General features: G+C 33.1%; 2 protein-coding genes and 1 long non-coding RNA gene across 4 annotated transcripts; all 3 read left to right on the top strand.

Moving 5' to 3' along the window:
- Positions 1-80: 80 nt before the first annotated feature.
- Positions 81-1,053, top strand: LOC113474028. Its single transcript, XR_182200.3, has 3 exons — positions 81-478; positions 569-664; positions 805-1,053. It is a non-coding gene; the product is annotated as an uncharacterized LOC113474028 (long non-coding RNA).
- A 3,550-nt stretch (positions 1,054-4,603) lies between these two features.
- LOC113474030 lies at positions 4,604-10,962 on the top strand. Its single transcript, XM_026838622.1, has 16 exons — positions 4,604-4,925; positions 5,950-6,031; positions 6,102-6,236; positions 6,901-6,963; positions 7,268-7,991; positions 8,089-8,303; positions 8,412-8,551; positions 8,680-8,878; positions 8,982-9,083; positions 9,155-9,360; positions 9,426-9,570; positions 9,678-9,823; positions 9,922-10,205; positions 10,292-10,452; positions 10,521-10,887; positions 10,947-10,962. The coding sequence occupies exons 1-16, from the start codon at positions 4,902-4,904 to the stop codon at positions 10,960-10,962; spliced, it is 3,009 nt and encodes a 1,002-aa protein (XP_026694423.1). The 5' UTR covers positions 4,604-4,901.
- Positions 10,960-13,438, top strand: LOC104266586. Of its 2 annotated transcripts, XR_003396831.1 has the most exons (9): positions 10,960-11,105; positions 11,160-11,282; positions 11,412-11,834; positions 11,903-12,026; positions 12,223-12,338; positions 12,402-12,463; positions 12,526-12,688; positions 13,030-13,213; positions 13,337-13,438. XR_003396831.1 is itself a non-coding variant. In XM_026838620.1 (6 exons), exons 2-5 carry the CDS (start codon positions 11,779-11,781, stop codon positions 12,605-12,607), a joined length of 378 nt encoding a protein of 125 aa, XP_026694421.1. In that variant the 5' UTR covers positions 10,960-11,282; positions 11,412-11,778; the 3' UTR covers positions 12,608-12,688; positions 13,030-13,056. The 2 variants fall into 2 exon arrangements, 1 of the variants encoding a protein (XP_026694421.1); XM_026838620.1 differs by lacking the exons at positions 12,402-12,463; positions 13,337-13,438 and having other exon boundaries at positions 10,960-11,282; positions 13,030-13,056.

Below are 13,438 nucleotides of genomic sequence, written 5' to 3'. Positions count from 1 at the left end.
TTGGATTTACTAAAGCCGCAGCTAAATATCTGTCTTGGCACCTGGGATTTACTAAAGCCGCGGCTAAATATCTGTCGTGGCACCTGGGATTTAAAAGTAGCGGCGCTAAAATTTAGAAGCCGTGGCACTAAAGCCGCGGCTAAACATCTGTCGTGGCACCTGGGATTTAAAATTGTGGCGCTAAAATTTAGAAGCCGTGGCACTAAAGCCGCAGCTAAATATTTGTCGTGGCACCTTGAATTTAAAAGTAGCGGCGCTAAAATTTAGAAGCCGTGGCACTAAAGATCTGCCGTGGCACCTAGAATTATGACTAGTCGTTTCTTATGGCTTCCAGTTTAACATGCCAAATAAATGGATCAGATTGTTTACCAAATTTAAAATCAAGCATAGTGAAACTATGCTGAAAGCAGAACTATATTATAATTTCTCCGGAATCCGGATTAACGCATTTGTTTAAAAAAAAAATTTTTTTTATTTGGTATGTTATACAGTAAACTTATTATTTGTTAGTGTTTAGTTATTGAAATTTGTTTATTGCCATTTTCTACTTTTGCCTTGCTTTTTACAGAAAGAAGTTTTGCTAAACACCAAGAAGTAAACAAGAAAGAAACTTTTACACCAAATTGAAACACCGTATTATAGTGTGAACATTTTACGAAACCAGGTAAAAGACTATGTTTGGAGTGCTGTTACCTTTAAAAATACAACCAAAAAACATGGGTTTTTGGTGCTTACACTACTATTCCATCTTACACCACAGTTTTATTATATATATTTTCTAAAATCTAATAAATTATATTTTAGATTGGATTTGAGGCAGATTTCTAATGGTATTTCAGCAAGTGCATCAATGTTCGTGAAAACTCCTTCAAACATGTTGTCACAATAGAACAATGGAAATGTCCTGTTTGTCTTCTTCGTACTGCGTGTGAAAATAATCAATCAACGTCGAGTCAAAGTTATAATAAAAATGTTTGGTTGCCTCTATGAGTCACATCTCATACACTGGTGCTATTAATAACTGTCTGTTATTAAATTTTAAAGGAAAATAATACATTAAGCTGCTGAAAAATATATTTCATACTAATGTTTTCTCTTTACCCGCTGTATTTTTTCTTTTAAAAATATTTGTTGTTTCTGTTAAAAAACAAAACGGTATTTGCAATTGTAAACGTTATAGAGTCTAAATTTTATAATCATTTTGAATATAGCAGGGTGGGGCAAGATGGGACACTCTTGTTTTGTTTAGTGGTGAAACAAATAACATTAAAAGAATATAAAAATCGTATTCTTACTACTCCCATAGACCGTTGTTAATTAATAAAACACCATTAAGATATTTGGACAATATATGCTCAAGGTGTCCCATTTCCCCCATTCCACTATAATCAATTTTCTGTTATTACAAGTTCATATACATTTGTAGGATACAATATTTATCCATTGAAATTCGAACATTACCCATTGTCATTCAAACAATATCAATTGTTATATGCAATAATATATTGTACAGGTAACGTGTTAAAAACTATAGCAGTAGGGCAAGAAAAGGAATGTTTAGAGTTAGACTTAATTTTCAAAGCAGGCAGTATTATTTCGTGTTATTTACGTATATTCCTATTTATAAATGCACTTAATAATCAGATTTAACAATGATTTTAAACTGTCCCATCTTATCCTGTGTGTTTTCGAATTTTTAAAATTTAACTTGTTGTGCGGCTCGCTGAATAACTCCTCGTGTGTTTTATTATGTTTTATTAAATTGTTGTCAATTAATAAAGGAATGATAGTACTAATTCGTGGTATTACCAAAAAACCGTCATCTATTTTGATTTTGAAAATGTTTGGCAATATGTGCTTAAGTGTCCCATCTTCCCCCATTGTACTATAATATTATATGGGGCATAACACAGCAGAAAATTTAGTGTTATGACAGGAGATTTTGTAGGGTAGGGGAATATAAGACACTTTGTCGGGTGGGATTTTTTTTACGGACTTTCATTTGTTGTTTATTAAAAAAAACTTTTTTTACAGGTAAAAAAAGCAAAATTGCAAGGTGCTAATTTAAATGACTGCTAAATCATATATAATAAAGCCGATGAAACTTTTCAGTTTGAGACCATGAACGATAAAACTAGTTTCAGAGGGTTATAAAGAAGCTTAGATATATTTTGCACAGTTTAATTTAGTCTCATAAAGCTAGTTGTGTATGCTAATTATAAAGAAAATATCCAAGGTTTAGCAAAAAACGGTTTCTAATGTCGCAAGTCGTTTTTAGTTAAAAAAACAGCAACACTTGTTCTGCAGCGGCTTTGTCGTTCCATGATATTGCTCTTAAACTATTCCATGTAACCCGTTTTAGTCAAAGAAAATGGTTTTATTTACGTAATTAAGGCGGTACATTTTCTAAAACACATCTCTGCATTCTGCCAATGACCGGGATTCACCTCGTTAACACAATTACTTGCGTCTGCTTTAATTGCCGCCAAAATTTTAGTTTTTCCGACCACTACTATAGGAATAAGCAGGAGAGAGAGAACTTAAACTTAGACGTAGCCTAATAAGACCAAAATAAAATGGTATTCAAAATACATGGCAAATTAAAAATTCTGATTTTACAAAGTGTCCTATCTTCCCCAACCCAACTATATGTAATAAAATACACATATAGAGAACTCCAAGATCACCTACATGAGGGAACCACAAAACTGATATTTTACTTTAGCAATCGTATCACTTATGATTTTGCTCCAAAACTGTTCTTTTGGTCCCACGAATACGCGTTGCAATTTTTTTATTGGGCGGTTTTTGTGTTTAATATTGGGCGGTTTTGTCGAAGTTAATTTTGAAAATACAGGTAAAACTGCTGCGACACTGTTTCAAACAAGGTGTCGGCAACAACATTTACATTATCATAAGCTACCAGATTGCATACGACGTAAAAATACGCAGTCGAATGACGCTGACAAAATAACGAGTATTAGTGAGACGAGAAATACATAAGCAAACTATCTCTGGTGAGAAACATTTTGGAATCAACTGTTTTACGGATCAATATCATATAAGGATATACCCCAATAAAGCAACCAACCAAGGATAGTATCCAAGGTATAATAAGTCTCAATTAATCAAAGCGTATCAAGCTGACACCACATTTAAACTGTCCACCATTTTGTTTTACACCGAGTAGAATAAAGGAAAAAGGTTCGAAGGCGCAAGGATAAACGTCAATCAAATGTCGTGTAACTAACATTGGCGGGCTTTTCTCCCCACTTTTAGCGGGCATTCACTCCCCAAGCCAGATGTTTTTCGCTACCGCCGGATGTGTTAATTATTTGTCAAAACAATTTATCCGCGGCTTCTGTAATGTTTAAAAATATTTTACATGCGAAGGTAAATATTAAATTCCATTGCAACTTCTCTAATCGTCGTGTCTCACTGTGAACTTTAACGCAAATTGACTTATTGTTGCATTGGGAAGCCAGGGAAAAATAACATTTTTTGGGCATAAATTTACCGGAATGAATCAGTAAAACGTTAGTAATAAATTAATTGGCGATGCGGAAAAAATATAAAATCCCTTTTATAAACACCCAAATCACTTTATTGTTAGATTTGCCTCTGCTATAGTATTGTTGTACCTTGTAAAGAAAAGACAAAGAATATAGTTCGCAATTAGCATTATTTTCTTTTGCTCGAATATAATGTTCAGTTTGTACTATACACAGCATATTTTTCAATCAATTTCTGCTGGTTTTAAATCGAAAACTAAGTTCGATATTTAAACGTCGGGTCCAGACCGTTTCAAACGAAGGGTCGCTTTTAATTTGAACCAAATTGTCATTATGTTTGTTCTTATATTGCGCAGTAGTGTGGGGGCGTATGCGCATTATAACGGATGTACAGCTATTATATTATAAAAACTATATTATTTTCATAACCGAAGCGCTAGGAAAGTTTTCTTCTGTCTCGCAATCCCAACTTATTTATAAATTGTTCGCGAATAAATTGTTTTGACAAAGTAACACATCCGGCGGTAGCGAAAAACATCTGGCTTGGGGAGTGAATGCCCGCTAAAAGTGGGGAGAAAAGCCCGCCAATGTTAGTTACACGACATTTGATTGACGTTTATCCTTGCGCCTTCGAACCTTTTTCCTTTATTCTGCTCGGTGTAAAACAAAATGGTGGACAGTTTAAATGTGGTGTCAGCTTGATACGCTTTGATTAATTAAGACTTTTTAAATGCAGCAGGTTCCTTCGGTGCTCGCGACCGAAAAGAAAGTTGAGAATAATAGTTTGCTTATCAGGCGCTTTCGCTTTATATAATTTATTATCTTTTATTATTTTGATTTCGTACCGCCGATGTTAGAAAACCAAGTGCAAACTATATTATTTGCTTTACAAAATGGAACAATACTATAGCAAAGGCAAATCTAATAATGAAGTGATTTAGGTGTTTATTTTATTACTGGTAATTATCGACACAGCTTGATATCTAACGTAATCAGCCATAGCGACGCCAACAGTGCAGATGGTGGAAATGTACCTATGCAAAATGTAAAAACGAAAATAAAGTTAAAAAAATAATTTGCTTATCGAAGCGCCATTGTTTCACATAAATTCTTATCTTCGAAGTTATAAACAGTTTTGATTTCGTACCGCTAGTTTTGGAAAACTGGCACGTTTTATAATCGAGCATATGAGAATGTTTAAGGGAGTTAGCGAACAAACAAACTGTACGGTACATATAGTGAAGTGGGGCAATATGGGACACTTTTAAGGAAGGAATATTTTTTTACGGACCCACCTAAAGTTTCAGAATTATTCCACAGTATTACAACGACTTTATACAACGCGCTTCAAAACCTATGGTTATTGTTAAATGTTAAAAAATGTTTTAAATGGAAACAGTACATTTTAAACAGGTAAAAACGCGAATTGGTATGATGCTAATTTAAATGCTTGCTGAATCACAGTTAAGCAGATGGAATTTTATAACTAGTAGAGCTGGTTAAATTCGGTAGGTTAACTATAAGTTGCAGAATATAGTATTAATACAAAAAATATTTTAATTTGGTGTCCCACCTTCCCCAACATTGTAGCTTTGTAGGTTTTTATTGTCACACTTTAAAAACTTTACTTTATTTAATAATTAATACCTTATGGGTGATTCAAATTTAATGCATTGATAGAATAACAACATAATATATGGAACATCTATTCAAAATTTAGTCACTTGCATATAAGAATATACTGTAGGTAACATGTTAAAAACTATACCAATAAAAAAGAATTTATTAACTTAATTTTTAAAGTGTAAACTATTATTTCGTGTTATTTAAGTGTATTCCTAATAATAAATACACTTATTAATCAAATTTTACAATGATTTTAAACTGTCCAGTCTTAGCCTGTGTATTTTCGAATTCATAAAATTCCACCTGTTGTGAAATTCACTAAAACTCCTTCTGTGTTTTATACATTTTTGAATTGTTGTCAATTATTAAAGGAATTATAGTAATAGTTTCTGGTATCACCTAAAAAACCACTATCTGTTTTGATTTTGGAAATATTGGGCCATATGTGCTTAAATGTCCCATCTTCCCCCGTCCTACTATATGCCGTTTTTCCAGCGATACCACGAATTAGTACTATCATACCTTTATTAATAAAAAAACCCACAAAACTACAATGTGGGGTGGTGGGACAAAATTGAAACATTTTTGTATTAATAATATTTTGCAACTTGTAGTTAATCTACAGTAATTAACCTGCTGAGCTAGTTTCTTTGCTATGTAAACTTTATAAGGTTAAAACAATATTTTTAGGTTTCCACCATTCCCAATTAAAGCCACACTGACTCCTGCTTATTTTACTAATGTTTATATCTCAATTGTTTTTACAAAACTAAAACTAAAAACTAAGGGTAAAACGTTTCGGTTTTAACAGATTTTCAAATACCAAAATATGAATACAAAAGTTGATAGTGGTAATGTTACACCCATTACTATTACCGACCAAGACAAAAAGAGTAAGTACTTCTCTTTATTTGTATTATCTTAATCATGTTCAATGTGTGCCATTAAATATTTTTCTTTTAGTTAAGTGTTATCCTTGTACAAAATCGTGTGCACCAAATGTTCAAAGAGTAAAGGGTAAAAGGTTCAGATCTCATTTTCACTGTCCAAAGTGTGGCAAGCTTGTAACAAGAAAATACAATTTTGAACTTCATGCCAGTAAGTACATAGATAACAAAATTATAGTAGCGTGGGGAAAGAGGGACATTCCATTTTCCTGTACCATTTGGTAGTAAACAAAGAACATTTAAAGAATTATAAAACCGTATCTTCAAAAATTTAATGAATCGTTGTAAATTGATTGAAACACGATCAGGATATTTTGATATTATGTGCTGAAGGTGTCCCATCTTACCCCACCATACTATATTATAGGCTAATCAGTAAACATTTATTTGTAGCTGTATGTTTTAACTTAAATGTAAAGTTTGCAGCCTACATTTTCCCCTGCTGACTGCTGTCTTCGCCTAAATTTGTCTAACACACTATTCAGCATGTAAGTGGTCACATAGAACCTCGTTTCTCGTACTGTTGTTCTTATATTTGTTGTTTTATTTAGGCGACTTTTTTGCACATATCTTAATTCTTGATTCGAGCGTTTATTGTCTATTGATTAAAATCAAATAATAATAATATATGTTTATAAATTTTAGACTAAATTTTCAGATTTGAAACCACACCATTATCAATTAATCATCAATTACTTAACTATTTGAACAAAAGCACTTTATAGTGCAATTGTTTAGTTAAAGTTTTTGAGGATTTAATTAATTTTTGTTAAGATTACTTTTCTATTTGTTTAAGATATATTTGTTTTAACCAGAACGCTGCTATGGAAAGCTACACAGAAGCAGTGAACTGGGAAAATCTGGATCAAGTCTATTGGGTATTTTTTTGCCACGTTTTTGCATTGTTTTATTAATTGTAACCATTTGTTTGGCTTTTTTGAACTTGAATTTTAATTGATTTAAGTGTACTATGCCTCCTAGTTCCACTATGTCCCTTGAGTCTAAGTCCACTTAATTTAGCAGCTGTAGTGAACTAAGCTCATGGTGGACTTACAGAATATGGTAGGCTACTTGTTTCTTTTCTTAATACCTAACATGGTACTTATCATACATGTAAAGATTTAAAAAAAACAATAGGATTTTGTTTTGGGGAATTTGTTTATTTAAGATTTGTTTTTTTAGATATTTTCGAAAAAGAAAAGTCCAAAAAGGAAAACCAAACTTATCAATGCTGTTTCACAAGTTGCAAGAAACAGTACCAACATGCATCATCTCTTCAGCGACATGAAGCAATAGTGCATAATTTGCACAATAAATTGGCCGGTTTCTGCATTAACCAGAAAGATGGCATTTTTTTCATAGCACGTTCCAATACTGGGTTAATGGCACCAATTCACGTACAAAAATGCATTGTGAAGAAATTGATACATTGTTGTAATCAGGAATGCATGGATATGATGAGGGTTGCCGCATTGTCCAATCCTGCAATTGAGTGTGAACATCTTCAATCTGCTAGTGATGGAAATTTGCCTATTGCTCCCAAGCTTTCACTAGATCTAGGTTCCCTTGAAGAACTTCTCAAAATAAATTTAATATCAGCAGATTCGAAAGCTCGATGCGAACATTTACAGGAAAGCAGCCTACTTCATTCCCAAACATTGATTGTACATGCGGATTTTGGACTGTTTGGATATAGTAATAGAAACCAATATTACTCCGTATACACCAAAGAAATCAAATATTATAGTAAACTCCAGCGAGTCAGAGTGACATTTGACTCTCAGGTTGGTAGTTGGTCTTGCCAATGTCCTGTTTCTGGTGAAATGAGATCGTGTGTTCATGAATACGTTGCAAAATGGTACATGTTCCAACACCAAAAGAAGTTGTTCTCTGACACCAAAGATAGGTATATACTAAATTTGGAACGTTTAAATAAATTGTAGCGTAGTGTAAATGTAACCTTAGGTGATAAACTCCTTTTCACTGTTATATTTTTTTGTTAGATTGTTGAACAAGTTGCAGCAAAATGATGTATTTATCATGGAATACATGTTAAAAGAAAAAAGAATTCCAGCTGTACTTAGCAAAGATTTGCTGGTTGAGGATTGTCCTGGACAACCACTGATTGCAGCAGAGAAATTATGTGCTTCATGCAAGGGCATATTAAAAGAACTGGCACCCAATAAAGCATCAGTGTATGGGATGGGCGTTAAATGGGGTAGGGTGCTCTACTAATAAGAACCAGTATTACACTGAAATATACACATCACAGTAAAAAAAATGTTTTTATATTAATATAGAATTATTAGAAAAATGTTTTATTTAGGTGTGGAAACAATCCGCAAACACTGCATTAATTGTGGATTAACTTTCCGGTTTCAAGATTATAAAAGTGGGATCCACAACTTTAACAACCATGTTCTTTTAACCATTAAACTTTGTCATCACTTAATTCGAGGTTTAAAGGTAAAATGTTTAATTTTTAGTAATTGTTGGTTGGTATGTGATTATTGCAAGGAATGACTATTTGACTACTGTAATAAAGTATGAATTAATATTTTATTTATAGTTAAATTATTTTTCTATTTGCACAGAATCATGTAGCTGTGGAGAGAAATTTAAAAACAATTTTTGATGATGATATATCATTACCGATTTCATCAATTCGGAATGGGATTTACCATTTTATAGCTTTACAAGACATAAACTATGATTTTACATGCATTCGTTGTGGCACAAAACCAGATATAGTAGTTGGTGATGGAAATTGGGGAAATGCATGTCTTCGGCCAGGTTAGTTTATCATTTTTATGTATTTTTCAACAAATAATATTTAATATTATCTCCTTATTGTCAGTTCTTTATAACAGTATTAAATGACAATTTTGTAATGTAGTAAGCAGTTTAAAGAAACCGGTGCTGCCTGTCAGTGCAAATATAAATGTCGATGAGACTTGGCAGAGGTACCATTATGAGATGATTGGAAGAGGTTTTTTTGGTAGGTGATTTTATAATACCTTGTGTAGTTATAGTTTTTTATTCTATGATTAATATGAATTAATTATCTAGGTTCAACAACAAACCCATGGAAAGTGGATGTAACATATGGATCAGTTGCACCGTGGATGGGAAAAAAAGTTAGAAAATCATGTCAACTTCCAAATACAGAATTTAAAAAGGGCTCAGCATTGCAAAAGGCCAAACCAAATAAAGCACAATCAAAAATAGAAGTTAGCCACGAAGAGATCTTAACTGCACTTCATTCACCAAAATCAGTAAGATTAATCAAATCAAAGCTATTCTTGTTAATATGTAATAACATAACTGTTTTATGTGGCAGTCATCTTCAAAAGATTTAAAAGAAATTTGCGAAAAATTTGGAATACCTTCAGGAAGCACTGAAGATATGGTAAACGAGCTACAGGAGCTAATATTGTTCAAAGAAATATTTCCTAAAGCTTACAAAAGCATTAAGAAGTGTGGTGGTAAGACAACATTTTAAAATTGAATGTGTGTAAATCTTGAGCGATAGAATAATTATCTATACTTATACACCCAAAAAGATTGAAATTTGAATATTTGCTGTTTTAAGGTGGAATTGTACATTTCCGGTGCATTCATGGTGTCTGCATTTACAAAAAATGCCTGTTACGTCAAGAATCTGCCAGGGACTATATTGATGCCATTTTAGCATTTTCAAAGCAACCATGTGTTGTTATCTCAGATATTCCATCCCAGGTAAACTTGTTTATATATTTGATATGCTACAAAATCAAATTAAGGGATATTAAATATTGTTCACAGCTAAACGTGGTATTTTCCTTTTTTGTTAAAAGGTGGCATTGCATGGTGAAAACAGAAGCCCAGGTTTGTTTTCACCTTACCGTGGAATGCTTTACCCCTGGAATAAAGAAAATTTAGAAAGAGAAAAAGCTGGGACTCTCGAAATGGTTAAAATCGATACAACGATTGAAACTGCACATTATAGTTTATGTGATGCATTTCACAACAAGAGTAAAAAAAAGGGACCAACTAAATCATTTAGAGATATTCGTAATACGAACCTGTCTGTGAACACTAGTGTTTGTGAACAAAGAAATGCGGACATGGCTCGTGACAGGTGAATTTAACTTTTTCTAAATGTTTTGTGAAATAAGAACCTCTCTCCTGTTTTGTAATTGCTTTGTTTTTATTTTCCAACTGAAGGTATTCATTTTGTGGAATGGATATGGTTAATTTTCTGTTCATCAGTCGTTTTTGTATTCATTTGGAAAATGAATCAATCAACCAAAAATTCAGATCAATTTTAAAAAGAAAATTTGATACCTTGGAGTACACGGATGACGGTATTGTGGTTCCAACAAAGTGTGAGTATTACATTTATTTTACTTACCGAGTATACTCCATGAACTACTGCCATCTGTTTTTATTACAGCCAGAGGATTACAAACGAAACCTAATATAGTGCCCACACCTGTTCCAGTGGTGTCATCCCCTGTTCCTGTGGTGCCATCCCCTGTTGCGGTGGTGTCATCCCCTGTTCCGGTGGTGTCATCCCCTGTTCCGGTGGTGTCATCCCCTGTTCCGGTGGTGTCATCCCCTGTTCCGGTGGTGTCATCCGCTGTTCCTGTGGTGTCATCCCCTGTTCCTGTGGTGTCATCCCCTGTTCCGGTGGTGTCATCCCCTGTTCCGGTGGTGTCATCCCCTGTTCCGGTGGTGTCATCCCCTGTTCCTGTGGTGTCATCCCCTGTTCTGGTGGTGTCATCCCCTGTTCCAGTGGTGTCATCGCCTGATCCAGTGGTGTCATCCCCTGTTCCGGTGGTGTCATCCCCTGTTCCGGTGGTGTCATCCCCTGTTCCAGTGGTGTCATCGCCTGATCCAGTGGTGTCATCATCTGTTCTTGTGATGTTACACCCCCAGTAGTGCCATTACCCATTCTGGTATCGCATTCACCACCATATCATTTCGAATCCAGAAACCCACCAATATTTTTTCATCACCTCTGGCTGAGATTTCTGAAGTATTTAACACACTGATTCTTTTTTGAGGAAATTATTAACATTTTTATTTTTAGGTAAAAAAGTTGTGGAGTTGCCCTCAAAATAATATGATTGTATCATCACTACAAAGTAGAGCCTTGTTGCTTCGGCATAGCTCATTTTGCACACTTGGCGCAAAGGAATGGGTAGATGGTTCAGTGAGTTGGAATTGTGTGTATCAATTTTAAAATCTGCTTTTTTAATTTTATGATGCAGTTTTTTATAATTTTATGATGCAGTTTTTTATAACTGATTTTACAGACAAGAATTTCTGCAATTCTTTGCAGGTAATAGACTTCTTTGTTCATTTACTGGCAAGGGACACGGATGTATATGTCTTGGATACATTTTTAGTGGGTTGTATTCTCGAGGAGAACAACAGTGTGCTAAAAAGAAACATTTAAAAAATGTAAGTTTTAAATAATTTGTGTTTTTTGAGCCATTTTCTTAACATGGGTATGTGTTACAAGTAAACTTTGCAAGGTATAAAGCTTTGATTGGAGGATATAACCTGAAAATCATTGGAATTTGCTGGTAATATGTTTCGAAACTTTGTTAAATATGTAACAATTTAATAATGTTTCAGTTATTATTACATCAGTTTGTAAATGTGATTTTATATTCCTTGCAGTACATTCATTTGCCAACAAAACAATGTTTTTAGTGGAACCCTTTCAAAACTGCATCACTGATGTAATCGCAAAATTCAGGTTAATAAATAGATATGGTTACTGCTGATTAACCTTAGCATTTATAAAATTTCTTTTGCCTTAAACAGAAATTACCTCAAAATTCGCAACAACAAATTTGACGATCAGCTTTTAAGGAAAATATGGACACAGGGCAAATTAACCCATCCAAAACAAACAGACTCTTCTAGCTGTGGGATATTTGTGTTGAAGGTAAATAAATTAAACCATATTTTTGTTTATTAAATTGTGCTTAGTACAACTTTTGGCAGAATATAATATGAATTTGTAATTTGTTTGTTTTTTTACAGACATCTTACAGAGTACTTTTTTGTTTGTTTTACCAGTGTTGACTATGTTGGCTATTAATATTTATTATTTACTGCTTTCCTTTGTTTTGATTGTACAGATTGCCGAAGCTTTGTTAAGCAATAAGAAGAAAATAAGAAAGAGGATACATTTCGACAACAAAAAAATTAATAAATTTAAGATACAGTATTGCTGTAAAAATTTTACAAAACTCAGGTAAAAGAGTTAATATTGTTATAAATCTAATAAAAAATTATTTTGGGGTGTATGTTTCATTAGATGACCTGAAAACCCTGTGCAGTGTGTGTGGTAGCTCACAGGAAGTAACTCAATCACCTTGGGTGAGTTAACATATTTTTCTTCAGATTTCATTATATTTAAATGTTAATAAATTATATTTTAGATTGGATGTGACATATGTTTCCGATGGTATCACCGGAAGTGCATTAATGTTCCGAAAAAATCTTTCGAACATGTCAAAATAGAAGAATGGAAATGTCCTGTTTGCATTTGTCATACAGAATATGAAATAAAAAGTCAACAGCTGAATCATTTATCAAATAAAGGTAATCGTTGGAGCACATAAAAATCAAATGAAAGCATATATGCAAGTTATACACTGATGCTATTCATAAACATCTTACAACGAATGTATATATACAGCCAGTATCAACCTTAACTAAAAAAATCGGCTATTTAGAAATTTATCCAGGTGTAACAACCATGCTTTTGTTCTTCCAATTAAATGTAAATATGTTTTTAACCTTATAAGCGTGTTTTAACAACTGTTGTTTTGCCCTTATATCTTGTCTTTTTGTTTTAAATATTTTTTAATCTTCACTGCTGCAATCGAAGGGACAAATATAGTTATTATTAATATAAGATTTTTATAAATATTTTCTTTCAGAGTTTGAAGACAAATTTCAAACTGCAATAAAATTAAGTTCAGAAAAGGGAAAAATCATAGACGCTCTTGAGAAAACAAGCCAAACTGGCATTAAATGTGGAACGGAAAAAGACTTTAATACCTGGTTTGCAAAACTTCAAGTCGATTCAGCCAACCATAGTCCTGAAACAAGTGCACTATTGAGGTATAAAAACTTTTTCCCAATTGGCAAATTTGTAAATCGTTCTGTAGTGTTAGTATGAAATAGACCAATTTACCACAGTAGATATTCTGGTTTGTTTAGCTCACATTCTACATTTTTTTGCAGTTTAAATGATGAGAAACAATCCATTATTTCCAGAACGTTGTCACAATTCATCTGTGATTTTCCGCAATATTTTATTGAATATGATTTAAATGATGATTTCAT

The sequence above is a fragment of the Ciona intestinalis genome, unplaced genomic scaffold, assembly GCF_000224145.3.
Source record: "Ciona intestinalis unplaced genomic scaffold, KH HT000100.2, whole genome shotgun sequence".
NCBI classification, from domain to species: Eukaryota; Metazoa; Chordata; class Ascidiacea; order Phlebobranchia; family Cionidae; genus Ciona; species Ciona intestinalis.
Note: the sequence above shows the minus strand (reverse complement) of the source record. Positions and strands in the feature narration are given on the sequence as shown.